Raw genomic sequence first — 13,636 nt, 5'->3', positions numbered from 1 at the left:
AAAAAGCACAAATGCCAATTGGTTTCTCAAATATTTTATTGTTTTTAGAGCACTAAAGTGTATGTTTTAAGGACGAAAGAAAGATTGAATTGAATTTGCCCAAGTTGGGCAATAGCAATGTAGAGTTGATTTAACTCAGGGTCAACGTTATATCTGTTTTACTGTCAAGTATTAAAATAGCAGTGTTGAAATACAGTTGGGCAATCGGCTAGACAGTAAAAAACTAGGCAAGTGCTAGTTTTAAGTACCCAGCCCCAGCACCAATATCTGACACAGCAAAGCGTCCATAAATATCCGATACGACTCTATTTCTAGGGCCGGTAGGACGTGTCAGATATTTTTGCACGCTCCGCTGTGGCAGATATTAATGGAGGTGACTGTACTTAGGTACTCGGCATAACTTACCCCACATAGCTTTAGTTTAAATTACCATTGAATCGATTGGTAATTTCTCGGATATTAAAATTATGGTCCGATGTTCCCTGACCTTTAAAAGGACACAGTCTTGGCTCAATGTCGAAGACATAGTTGATGCCCTAGTTTGATCGTGTTGGTTAGAGCGGACAAATGATCCATGAATGTAATGTATTGCATAACTTTTTTTTATACATAAAACTCATTAAAATAATAGTTTACATTGAGAGACCGATGTAGGTACAAAGGTCACAAAAAAGTATCTCTTTCAGTTACAGATGTCGTAAATAATGTTTTGCGATCGTATTTTGTGGGAAAAGTACGTATTTATTTTTCTTTCTCAACTAGCTAACTGAAGTTTACTAAAGCTAACTGAGGAAGCAAGATAAATACGAACTTATCCGACAATATACGATCGCAAAACATTATTCAATAAACACAGGGAAGCTTAAAGTTCCATCTTACAGACTGGCTAAAACCAAAAAGTCTTTTCTGGGAAATTGCATACGTTTTTATAATAAAATTCCAAAAATATTACAAATGAAACGGATACAAATTCAGATCTATTGTCAAGAAGACATTAATATCAAAGGCGTATTATAAAGTTAATGATTATATCATGGACAGGGATATTTGGAAATAATTCCGATCCGCATTAGCGATCCCTTCAAATAGCGAACCTACTGTGTTAAAAATAAAGTTGTGTTAAATACTTGTGATGTATACATATCATTTAATAATATTGTAAATCTGTTTTAAAAAAAAAATATATATACCTCGTTGAGTTTCTTGCCGGATTCTTCTCAGCAGAGGTTTTTCCGAACCGGTGGTAGATTTTTCTTGACATTCATAAGTGCTTGTTATAGCCTAAATTGAATAAAGATATTTTGACTTTGACTTTGACTTTGACTTTGAATAGATTTGTGGCCTTTGTACGATTAACAGGACAACAGAAAGAAAAGTAGACACGCCATGAAAAGTTAACAGAGCTGAAACCAAAAATTAATCAAACCGTATAACAGAAAATGCACACATATACACACTTATACGTATACTACAGACAAAATATAAGAATATATTATTATGTGTACGTATACTTACTTAAGTAATGATAAATGAATGAGGAAAGTTAAAGTTAAATCTTGTATGCTTCGATCGAATTGACCAAAGTTTGTACGAATTTGTTCTCGATCAAGATAAAATCAATACTAGTTAGTAGCTATAGTGGTATAGTAACTATTTGTTTTCTATTGGATCTACGCTGTTACCTCAACCTTTTAGCCCTGATAACTTTTATTAGCGACGATAAATGGACGGTTAACTGAGAGGTGATTCTAGTTATAATTACTTTCTAGTCATCATCATCATCCCAGCCTATATACGTCCCACTGCTGGGCACAGGCCTCCTCTCAGAACAAGAGGGCTTGGGCTATAGTTCCCACGCGGGCCCAGTGCGGATTGGGAACTTCACACGCACCATTGAATTGCTTCGCAGGTTTGTGCAGGTTTCCTCACGATGTTTTCCTTCACCGCAAAGCTCGTGGTAAATTTCAAATGTAACTGTGTTCTTTCTAGTGCTACTTATATATTAGGTACCTATTAATACGATAACGTGATTCATTCAGATTACTTATCGGGAATTCCTTGAACTCATCTAGAAATCGATACTTTGTCATTTATGTTGCGCTTAAACGTGGATTATTTTATGAAGCACTGCCTTAAGTATTCCAGGGATATTAAGTAACTTAGTGTCAATCCAGATCTTTGTCTATATGTAAGCAAGTTTCATTTACATAAACTCATCCAGCCGTTACCGCGTGATTAAGTAACACAAACATCCAAACGTCTTCACACACTTCTTACAAAAATATTAGTAGGAGTAGGTAGAATAGAATTTTGCTTCCTTACCTATTTAAGTATTTCCTAGTTATAGGTAAGTACCTAAAATAGGAATTAACTTAATTGAACTAAAATTAACATTTGGACTTAGCATGATGTTTTTTGATGAAAGTTTTTTTTTTCAAAATTATTCTCATAAATAAAAAAAAGCTTCTTGTGTTACTTAAGCACTGCGCCAATAATATGTCAAGGGTGTGTATCTTTACTTTGTATACTAGCATATACCTAGTTTCAGCAAAAATTTTGTCGGTCCCTAACTGATACTCCTCTTATCCACTCAAAGGTTAACTGGTAGAGATCCCATAAAGAGTTTGTTTATACAGCATATAAAACTACTTATAAAAGATTCAGAGGAATTTTATGAACCTCCGCTATCTTATCTATTTATAGGTAGAGTCATTCACGATGACGCGTGCTGTGGTTCTTATTACAATGTCATTAATGGCTAATTTTGACAAAATCACGCGTCTTCGTGGATGGCACTAGGTATATCGATAGACATCTTACAATTAGGTTGTTAAGGGTCCTACACAGAATTGTGTTCATCACTACTATTTGTTAATTTTTATTATTATCTTATTTATGTGCTAGAAGCCGTACTGCATTAATGTGCTAAAAGTAGGACAAAAGTCTTGTTGCCCGACTTTTAGCACATTGAATGAAAACATAACTCTCAAGTTTTAACCGTTATGCACATAGGAAAGACTACTTTTGTTTTTTTTTTTTTATTCTGAGAATGACCTTAACTTCGTAATCTTTGCGAATGTTGGTCTATTTCTTTCCTATTTCGGTAAGATTATCTACAAACATAATTTTGGTTATGGAGTAGGTAGGTATATTTATATTTATTACTTTTCCGATCTGAACGAAAACAAAAAAAAGGGATCCCAAAATCCGTATTGTTTACGGATGTATTTTGCGAACGTTGGACAGGTACTTCGATGCGCGTGTCCGACTCGCACTTGGCCGGTTTATTAATTTTGTTGTCTATTTTTAACCCCCGACGCAAAAAGGTGTTATAAGTTTGACCGCTATGTATGTCTGTCTGTCTGTGGCACCGTAGCTCTTAAACGGGGGACCGATTTGAATGCGGTTTTTTTTAAGCGGGTTTTCTAGCGATGGTTCTTAGACATGTTTTATAATTTTGACCGCTATGTCTGTCTGTCTGTGGCACCGTAGCTCTTAAACGGGTGGACCAATTTGAATGCGGTTTTTTTTAAGCGGGTTTTCTAGCGTGGTTCTTAGACATGTTTTATCAAAATCGGTTCAACCGTTTTTGAAATATTGAACTTTGAAGTGACAAGTTCCAACTGGTTATCTGTATAATTATTGCGCAAGAATTTTTACTCAATTATGTTTATGTATGACTAAAACTAAAACTGCTGATGTCATTTTAACATTATCGGTTTTTCAAACGTCCGTACGTGATTTGTACACACTGCACGCGTTATTAAAGTATTAACCTTAGCGGTCCCCCGACACCGACGACGCTTAGATAAAAAAAATATTACTAGGTACTTATACTAAATTAACTTAGGCTAATTTTGCGGGAAATCAGCAGTCCCCGCGGGATAGGGATAAACGAATTCTTCGCAGATGAAGTCGCGGGCAACAGCTAGGTAGTGCATAATTATTATTTACTTTTTAGTTGTCTTTTTTGTCGGCGTTTTTTTAGGGCGTTTTTTAATTTTTGCTGGCGTTTTTTGGTGTCGGGGCTTATTTTAAATTTTAAATTTAAGTTTTTTATGGTTTTTAAACTGGTATATTATATTTAAAGTGATTGAATAATACGATGTACTTAATACAAAAAAAATTGAACCGACTACAAAAACCCTAAAAATATTTTTCTACCAGCCTGATGTCTGCTGATGTGTTGCTGTTACGTTTAAATTTTCTTATCTACTTTTGATGCACCACCTGTTGTAAACTAGTCCTTACTTCTTTCTGTAAAAAAGGTTGCCTGGAAGAGATCGCTCTTAAGCGATAAGGCCGCCTATTGCTCACCTTGTAATATTTTTTTCTGTGTATCTGTTTTCTGTATCGCTTACTATGTCTGGTGTACAATAAAGAGTCTTTGTATTGTATTGTATTGTATTGTATGTCGGTCGGTGCCTCAGCACGAGCCAGCAGGAGTGGACCTATAGTCATCTACCTCACCTACGCACCGACTCAATCACTCCTGTTGGGTCGTGCTGAGGCACCGACCGCCTTCAGACTGGTAGAAAATTATTTTTATGGTTTTTTATAGTCGGTTCAATTTTGTGTTATAATTTTTTTTTCACGCTTTTTAGTGTAAATCATCTAAGATACAATAGTTTAATACCAACTGCTCGTCACCTTTTACGAATGATTGTTTTTTCTGATGCAGAGACGTTCATTATTGAGGAGTCCTGGTGCTTCACCACCCGTTTTACCATATGCATTACGAGGAGCTTAGATTGCTTAGCAACTGTGTCAAAAGTAATTAAAATTCAACCCGTGAAATACTTGTTATTAATTAATTAGTAACTCCGATGATCAACTGTGGTCTTCATCATCAGTACCACTTTACCAAATGATGATTTTCAAGAGCAAGTGCACGAGTCACTACTAAATATATCCAATTTACTATAGGTGTCCCTAAAAGTGTCTGTCAGCATTGTCATTCACTGAAATCTTGAATTCAAACAATTTTAAACAGGCTTTTGATGAATTCTATGAGTTGTTATGTCTGTTCTATAATTTATGCTTCCCTGTTATTCTAGTTAAGAGAAGTAGTTACCAGAGGGAAACCAGGTGGCTTACAAAAGGCATACGAAAATCATGTAGAGTCAAACGCATGTTGTATATGAAAGCTATTAATTCCAGTAAACACAAAAAGACAAATAATTATAATTTAAAGAAATATAGTAAAATTTTAAAAAAATGCATTCATAAATCACAGATGAATAGTAATAACAAGTATATCATAGAAAATAAAAATAAATGTAAGGCGACTTGGAATATTATATCTGAAAAAACTTCTAATTATGCAGATAAAAATGACATTCATACAATTAAAGTAAATGGCGTGACCTATGATAAACCACAAGACATTTGTAATGAGTTTAATAACTATTTCATTGACATGATTAGGGCGACTGCTTCCAGTGGAGTACCACTAAAAAGGGGGATAGACCTCAACCCATATACCATATTTCTGACTCCAGTAGAGGACAAAGAAGTATTTAAGTTGATTATGTCACTAAATAATAGTAATACTTGCGGCATTGATGACATATCAACAAAAATATTAAAAGCAAATGTATCATGTCTGTGCCGCCCTTTTGCGCACTTGATAAATCTTTCTTTTAGTGAGGGTATTTTTCCAGAACAACTAAAATTGTCTATCGTTAAGCCTCTGTACAAGAAAGGTGACCGTATGGAACCTAGTAGCCATAGACCCATAACAATTGTTCCTATCCCATCTAAGATTTTTGAGAAGGCAATGTGCGCTAGGTTAGATGCTTTCCTAAAAAAGCACAGCATACTGGGTCCGGAACAGTATGGTTTCCGTAAGGGTCGTTCTACGGAGCTGGCCTGCTTTGAGTTTGTCAAGTTTGTATCAGAGTCTATTAATATTAAAACACCTGTTATGTCCATGTTCCTAGACATGAGTAAGGCGTTCGACTACGTTGACCATGCAATTTTGGTATCAAAATTGGAATCCTATGGGATTAGGGGGCGTGCCATGGAGTGGTTAATGAGCTATTTACAGGACAGAAGGCAATGTACAGAAATCACACATAATGTTGATAAAGACAACAAAGTGTATAAAAAGTTTATAAATCCGAGTTTCGGCAAAAAAAGTCTGGGGTGCCTCAGGGAAGCAACCTAGGACCCCTGTTATTCCTGCTTTATGTCAATGATCTGTCACGTGCTACTACACAAAAATGCGTACTCTTTGCAGATGACACCACCATTCTAGTTAAGGGTGATGAACGTAGCATGTATGAAACTCATATAAATCTAAGTCTAGCTAACTTAAATAGTTGGATAATTGATAATGGACTTGATATTAATTTGTCAAAGGCAAAGTACATGCAATTTCATTCATACAGGACAGATCCGGTAACGCTAAATGTTAACTATAACGGAAACTCTTTGGAACAGACTTGTTGCACAACATTCTTAGGCTTAAATATTGACCAGCATTTGAACTGGAAAGACCATGTTCACTCTGTATGCTGCAGATTGGATAGATTTGTTTTTGCCTTAAGGAAGCTCAAAAGAACAGTCTCTACCGAGGCAGCATTAACCGCTTATCATGGACATGTATCGTCTGTACTCAATTATGGATTGATACTGTGGGGAAATTCTGTCGACGTTGAAAGAGTTTTTAAAGTACAGAAAAAATGTGTGCGGGCAATGCTAGCTGCTTATCTTTCTGACAGCTGCAGGCCTCTTTTTAAGAAACTTAAAATATTACCACTGGCATGCATGTATATACTTAAGGTTTGTCTTTTTGTTAAGTGTCATCCGGAGTATTTTGAAAAGAGATCGAACGTATTCCCTAGACAGCAGAGAACACAATATAAAAACCTGATATACCAGCCTCGTTGTCGTTCAGATATTTATAAACGTAACGCTTATAACATGTCAATAAAGCTGTTTAACAGTCTTCCAGACGAATTAAAGGTTTTGAATGGACAAGTGTTCAAAACCAAATTGAAGAAATGGCTTTTGACTAACTGTTTTTATACAGTTAAAGAATATCTGGAATATAAATTAACTAATCAGTTGAGTACTGACATTTATGGTTATTAATGTATGGTTTTGAAATTTTGACATTGTAGCGTATATGATTTTTTTTATTTTTTTTATTTTTTGTTGAGTGATTGTGATTTAACTTTATTGTATTTTTATTATTTTTTTGACTAGCTAATGTATTTTAATTGATTATGTTTTGTTTATTTTTATTTTTAACTTCATTTAATGTATTACTATTTAATTTAATTTCATTGATTTGATTTTTAATTTTGTTCAATTTTTTTTTTTTTTTATATTGTACACCAAGAAAATGGTAGATCATAAAGGGACACACCAAAACACGAGGATCTTATTTATATACCTGTGGTCATGCAATAAACAATTTCATTTCATTTCATTTCAAAACATTTGAAGAGTTCCCTCGCTTTCCTTAAGATCCAATCATCAGATCCTGATTTGGTGCTTATGGGACCTAATTAAAGACATTCCTAGACGAACGCAAATTTTCAAATCGGTTCATATGACGGAATACACATACACACACATATTGAAAAAAAAAAATTTTTTTTTGAAGTCGGTTAAAAATAAAATGTGTCCCATCCATACTAGTTAATATTTATCCTAATATATAAAATTCACGGGTCAATAACCAACAAAAAGTTGGAAAACCCCCAAACTTTTCACTTCAAAGATCAATAACTCAAACACGGCTGAACCGATTTTGAAAAAAAAAACATGTCTAAGAACCATCGCTATAAAACTTTTTTTTTTATTTTTTTTATTCGACTGGATGGCAAACGAGCAAGTGGGTCGCCTGATGGTAAGATATCACTACCGCCCATAAACATCTGCATCACCAGGGGTATTGCAGATGCGTTGCCAACCTAGAGGCCTAAGATCAAGTGGCAGTAATTACAAATAAAAACCTGCTTACAAATAAAAAAAACCGCATTTACATCGGTCTAAGTACCCGTTTAAGAGCTACGGTGCCACAGACAGACAGACACACACACAGACAGACAGACAGACACACAGCGGTCAAACTTATAACACCCCTCTTTGCGTTGGGGGTTAAAAATGTTTGTGACCAAACGCCTTCGAAACTCCTTCGATTTTTATGAATTTTTTTGTGTATGTTCGGTAGTCTGAGAATAGGATGTAAACTATTTTTAACCGACTTCAAAAAAGGAGGAGGTTCTATGTTCCAATGTTTGTATTTTTTTTTTTTTTTTAATGTATGTTCGCCGATTACTCAGTCAATTGTGGACCGATTTTCAAAATTCCTTTTTTGTTCGAAAGGGTACTCTTCTGAGGTGGTCCCATCACCAATTCAAGATCTGATGATGGGATCCTAGGGAAATCGAGGGCAAACCTCAAATTTTATAGGCACACCTATGGCGATTTTGGCATTTTTAGCATTAAGATGAGCATTTACATTCAGAAAGTATCATTTAATAACCTGGACCTGATGAAGAAGACCGTAGATGACCAATGGAACTCATCAAAGCTAAGTAATGCTCGCTCGTCTATAAACGATCATTATTAATATACGTTATAGCGTAGTCGAAGTAAGAAGGAGCTTTAAGTTAATGATTTTTTCGAACTGATCTGATGCTGAAGCCGGAAGGTAGGCAACGGAACTCTGTTATAAAACAACGGAACTAAGCCGTGTTTGGGCTTCATGGAATCGTTGTGAGAGCAAATCTTAGGGGCTGTTTCATCATCCATACGCGTTAACTGGCGGTCAGGTGTGATGCCGTCTCTATTTGTTTGTTCGAATAGACGGAGACGGCATCACATTTAACCGTCGGTTAACACAAATCAATGGATGGTGAAACAGCCCCTTAGTATCGATATTTAATTGTGTTTACTTTTCATAAAAAGGTAACCCTGAGCATCATATTTTCTTTTAATACTTGCTGAAACGGTAATGAAGAAAAAACCGCCGCAAAAACGCTGAATAATACCCTGCTTAGGTACTATGTTTTGGTGTTCAATGAGGGTTTTCACAGAGGCTAAATATCGCTAGATGGCGTTAGTATCGAGAGGTCCGTTTGACGTTTGCTCGTGATTGGTTAAATAATTAAATGAGCCAATCGCAAGCAAATGTCAAACGGACCTCACGTCACGATACTAAAGCTATCTAGCGATTATTTCGCCTCTGTGAAGTGAAAACCCTCATTGTATTGTAGTTCCTGCGGGTGCGGGACAGCGATAAACAAATTCTTCTTACACGGAGTCACGGGCAATAGCGTGTTAGTTTACAAAGAGTGCGCATTTTTTCACATAACTTTTTAAGTTCTATTATCGGAAGTCCGAATTTTTTTCTCATACCATTTTACATCATAATGATCACTTCATATTTTTTTTAAATAAGTACTAACGATCGAAACTCCTAATCATTCTTATTCATAACGCCAATATTCATAAATATTTTAATACTAATATTTGTTTTCATATAATTTCTTAATCATTACTGATATACATATATATAGTCCTCCTCATCGGTTTCGATGACGGCGACTCCACAAAACTATCCTCTATGAATTAAGACGCCTATTGTGGGATCTAATATGGCTGGCTAGGCTGAATTTACTTTTAAATACTCTCTTACACGTGTGACAGTACAGTTGCCCAGCTGAGTTGTATGTATACGTGTAGGAGGACTTGGGTCTTTCTTTACGTAATTGGCGTTTTACGTCTAACGCCGTAAGACGCCCCTCCTGAAACAATTCGATGCCCTTCGAGATGGTAGATCGCCAAGACGACCGCCCTGCTGCAAGTTCCTCCCAACACTCAGGATCGATAGCGCAGGCATTCAGATGCCGTTTGAGCACATCCTTAAAGCGCAGGTGCTGTCCGCCATGCTTCCGTTTGCCTTCCGCCAACTCAAGAGTAGAATACAGCTTTAGGCAAGCGATGTATATAATTAAGGAAGGATTCCATTTGGTACGACGACGAGCGATGCGAGGAGGTGTTAGGTAGAATTGCGACCCTACAGCGCGCGAGCTGAGTAAATCTTATTTTGAATAGGTAGTTACCGTTATGAAAAACAATATTATGAGTTCAAATATTTACTTATTACTGCCATTATTGTCACGCAACGAGCTATGGAGAGAGCTATGCTTGGAGTTTCTTTGCGCGATAGAATCCGGAATACGGAAATTCATCGAAGAACTAAAGTCACTGACATAGCTCGAAAACTATGCAAATTGAAGTGGCAATGGGCAGGCCACATCGCTCGAAGAACAGAAAACCGTTGGGGGAGAATAATCCTCGAGTGGCGACCGCGAACCGGAAGACGAAGCGTTGGCAGGCCTCACAACAGGTGGACTGACGACATCGTGAGAGTAGCGGGAAACCGGTGGATGCAAGTGGCGAGTTGTCGTTCATTGTGGCGTTCTAAGGGGGAGGCCTTTGTCCAGCAGTGGACGTCTTCCGGCTGATGATGATGATGATGAATGCCATTATTAAAAAGAAAATCAAGATAATTGTCTGTTATGAGGGTTTTTTTTTAAAAACAACATTATGAGTTGAGATATGTTATTTTCTTAGTAATGATATTATGATATGAGTACTTAAAAAAAATGAACAGTGTCTGTTATGAGTTCCGATGTTAGTAATAAAAATGTATGAACAAAAAAAGTATGAGGGAAAAAATTATGAAGAGTGATTATTGAACACAGATCGGTAGTAAAATAAAAAATAGAAATAAGAAATTTATGAGTCAATATGGTGGGCCCGTTTACAAATGATAAATACGATGTGAATGTGACAATACTAGTTATCTATACTAGTTGTTTGTAATGAAATTAAAAATAATGTAAACTGATCACTATGTTTTGAGAAGATATGTACCATAGTATGTACCTACCTACCTAGTTTGCTTTTATATATATATAGGTACAATTATTTAATGTACCTAGTAGGTAGGTCAAGTAAAAATTATTAGATTTTTTTTATTGTAAGAGGGAGGAAAACGAGCAAGCGGGTCATTGATAGATTGCTTTTATCCAAAAAGATATACCTACTTACGCGGAACAATTATGGATTAGGTATAATATAGGCATATGTTGTACACGGGAGCTACTTTATACTAATTCGGCTTAAAGGTTGCTTATCAACGAAACCCAGCTATTTATAGCAAATTAGATAAGTCTGAATATTTAACTGGTTGGTATTAATAATTCTCCACAAATTTTTTCACCAATACTGTCGTTGACGTATAATGCGTGTCGTGCAGTGTGTCAAGATCAAATTGTAAACAGATTCGCGTTCATTGATAACAATTGCAATGTGACATTATCAACACGCATGTGCATTGTGTATTCTATTGGTTGGCACAGTGCCGGTTCCACTACTCGGGTAACATGTAGTATTCTATCGTTCGTTTGTCTTTTCCCACAGTACTGAAGTTACTTGACACTTTAATCGTTAATTTAGTGGAGCCTTTTACTTTAAAAAAAATCGCTACCTTCGTATTCCCAGAATTACCAGCAATAGTAGGTATGAAGCGTATCGTCGACTTCCATTTCTGACAATCAATCAATGGCAACGTCCGACTAAAATTCCAAGACCACTTACCCCAGCTTTTTATCCTTCATATCCGCGGAATGTTAACCGTAAAAGTTTTAACTGAGAACTGTTCTAGAAACAACAAAACTTTCACTATTTACGTAGTTCTGAGATTTTATAATTCATGCGTGTGTAGAACTGACATCGCGGTTTAGAAACACTGCCTGGCGATCGATAGGGCGCCGTGCCGGCACGTCCGTGGCACCAGCTGAAGAAAGTCGACTGAGCGAGCTTAGATTGTAGTTGGCCGGTTGGACACCCCAGCGCCGTGCGAGTGCGATTGAGCGTCGCGGCTGCCGGCTGTACCGCGTGTGACGTCACACGCATCATGCCATTCAATCAGCGAAACATGACCTTGAACTGTAAATTTATATTTGGCTAGATTAACGTTTGATATGGTTCCACGGGTTCCTCATGACACAGCGTAGTATTGTTTCATCATCAATGTTGTCCTTTATTGGTTAGTTCTCATCTCATAAATAATTTATCGTTAAAAATAGTAGATTGTACAACAAGAGCATAAAACGAGCCATTTTACCCAAGACGTTCATATAGCCACCCGACCCGGTACGGCGAGTGTGGATAGAACGTCGAGGGGAAAATGAGTTTAATGCTCGAGTTTTATACTTCGATGGCAAAGAAATGAAATAGCAACAGGCAAAACAATTGTTCACTTTTTATTGTTCACGCATTACTATTATACCTAATTATACATTTGTAGTTTTATTGATCTATTTTGATTGAGTTTTAGTTTCAAACAAAATATAAATTATTTTAAAAAATATGTAGGAACTTCTTTGTTTGTGTGTGGCTGACCTGGCCACTTGCCACGGCCGACTATAAAGAAAATAGAGTTGGTCACGACCAAGGAGCTTACGAGTATATACAAAACTGGAAGTTGAACGCCGAACGAAGAAGTTTGACATTTATTACTTATTTATATATTCCATCTTTTTCTTTCACATTTCACGAATGACTTCCATCTCTTTCTTAACGTAACTAAAGAAAGAAATGGAATTATCTCCGACTCCGTGGCTAAAAGAAAATACTTTCCACCCTAGAGATGAAAACGCAATTTTCCACCCGACTATTTACCCATTAAAATTAAACTTTTCGAACAGGAGAGATGAAAAGACTATTTTCACGTATAAAGTCAATCTGCTTTATCTTTAGGGAAATTATTGTTTTATTTGAATGTAGGAACTGTTAAAATTAAATAAAAGCTTTTAAAAATAGTAAAGCACTTGGTTGACATAAATAATAATATAACTATGTTGAAAAAAAACGATAATGATAAATCACTCGGTATACCGACTATACCTACCTTTGTCTATCATCCTGTTACATTAAAACAGTATCAATTTTTATTAGGTACAGTTAAGGAAACTGAATCACGTACCAGGGTGGAACCTTTTCATAACCAATTTAGCTATGATTTCTTTGGCAGATGTATATGCGATGTCAACATGACATTAGTAGTAGGTAGGTTCAAAGGTTCCACCCTGGCACGTGATTCAGTTTCCTTGACTGTAGGTACAGTCGAGTTCATAAACTTATGAGCAAAAATTTTATCAAAAATATTTGAACACGACTCTATTGTTAACGGCATGCTCACAAGTTTATGAACTGGACTGTACATACTTTATAAGACTTCCTTGTCATATAAGGAAACAGATCGACATCACTATGTACTGATTGCATGTTTCTTACATTAAAACGGCGCACAAAATGAGTGCCCTTAGTGCAATTCTTGTGCAATTAGTTTGTTGAAGTCCGTGACGGGGATGTCTCAATAAGTAGGCAATACCTATTGATGATTGACGCGCCGCGCGTTTTGTTCCAAACAACAACGTTATAAATAAGTGATCACTTTTGTACCTTGTCGCTTTCAGTCGGTAATTTCATATGGCTTTTCAAACATGACGTTAAAATGACAAGGGACAAAAGTGCTCACTTATTATATGTATTTATGACGTCGCCAGTACATATGTCGGCGGCCGATCGTAAAATCCGCCAGATC

The 13,636-nt window shown here is 36.3% G+C and overlaps 1 protein-coding gene across 1 annotated transcript in view; it reads right to left on the bottom strand.

Annotated features, from left to right (window-relative positions):
* Positions 1-11,913, bottom strand: part of LOC141437297 (facilitated trehalose transporter Tret1-like) — a 44,720-nt gene extending 32,807 nt beyond the window's left edge. Inside the window, exon 1 of the mRNA XM_074100570.1 lies at positions 11,626-11,913. Within this exon, the coding sequence (XP_073956671.1) occupies positions 11,626-11,645 (20 nt within the window). The 5' untranslated portion in view covers positions 11,646-11,913. The remainder of the gene's footprint in view (positions 1-11,625) is intronic.
* Between the last annotated feature and the right edge of the window lie 1,723 nt (positions 11,914-13,636).

Source organism: Choristoneura fumiferana, chromosome 17 (genome assembly GCF_025370935.1).
Source record: "Choristoneura fumiferana chromosome 17, NRCan_CFum_1, whole genome shotgun sequence".
Classification (NCBI taxonomy): Eukaryota; Metazoa; Arthropoda; class Insecta; order Lepidoptera; family Tortricidae; genus Choristoneura; species Choristoneura fumiferana.
Note: the sequence above shows the minus strand (reverse complement) of the source record. Positions and strands in the feature narration are given on the sequence as shown.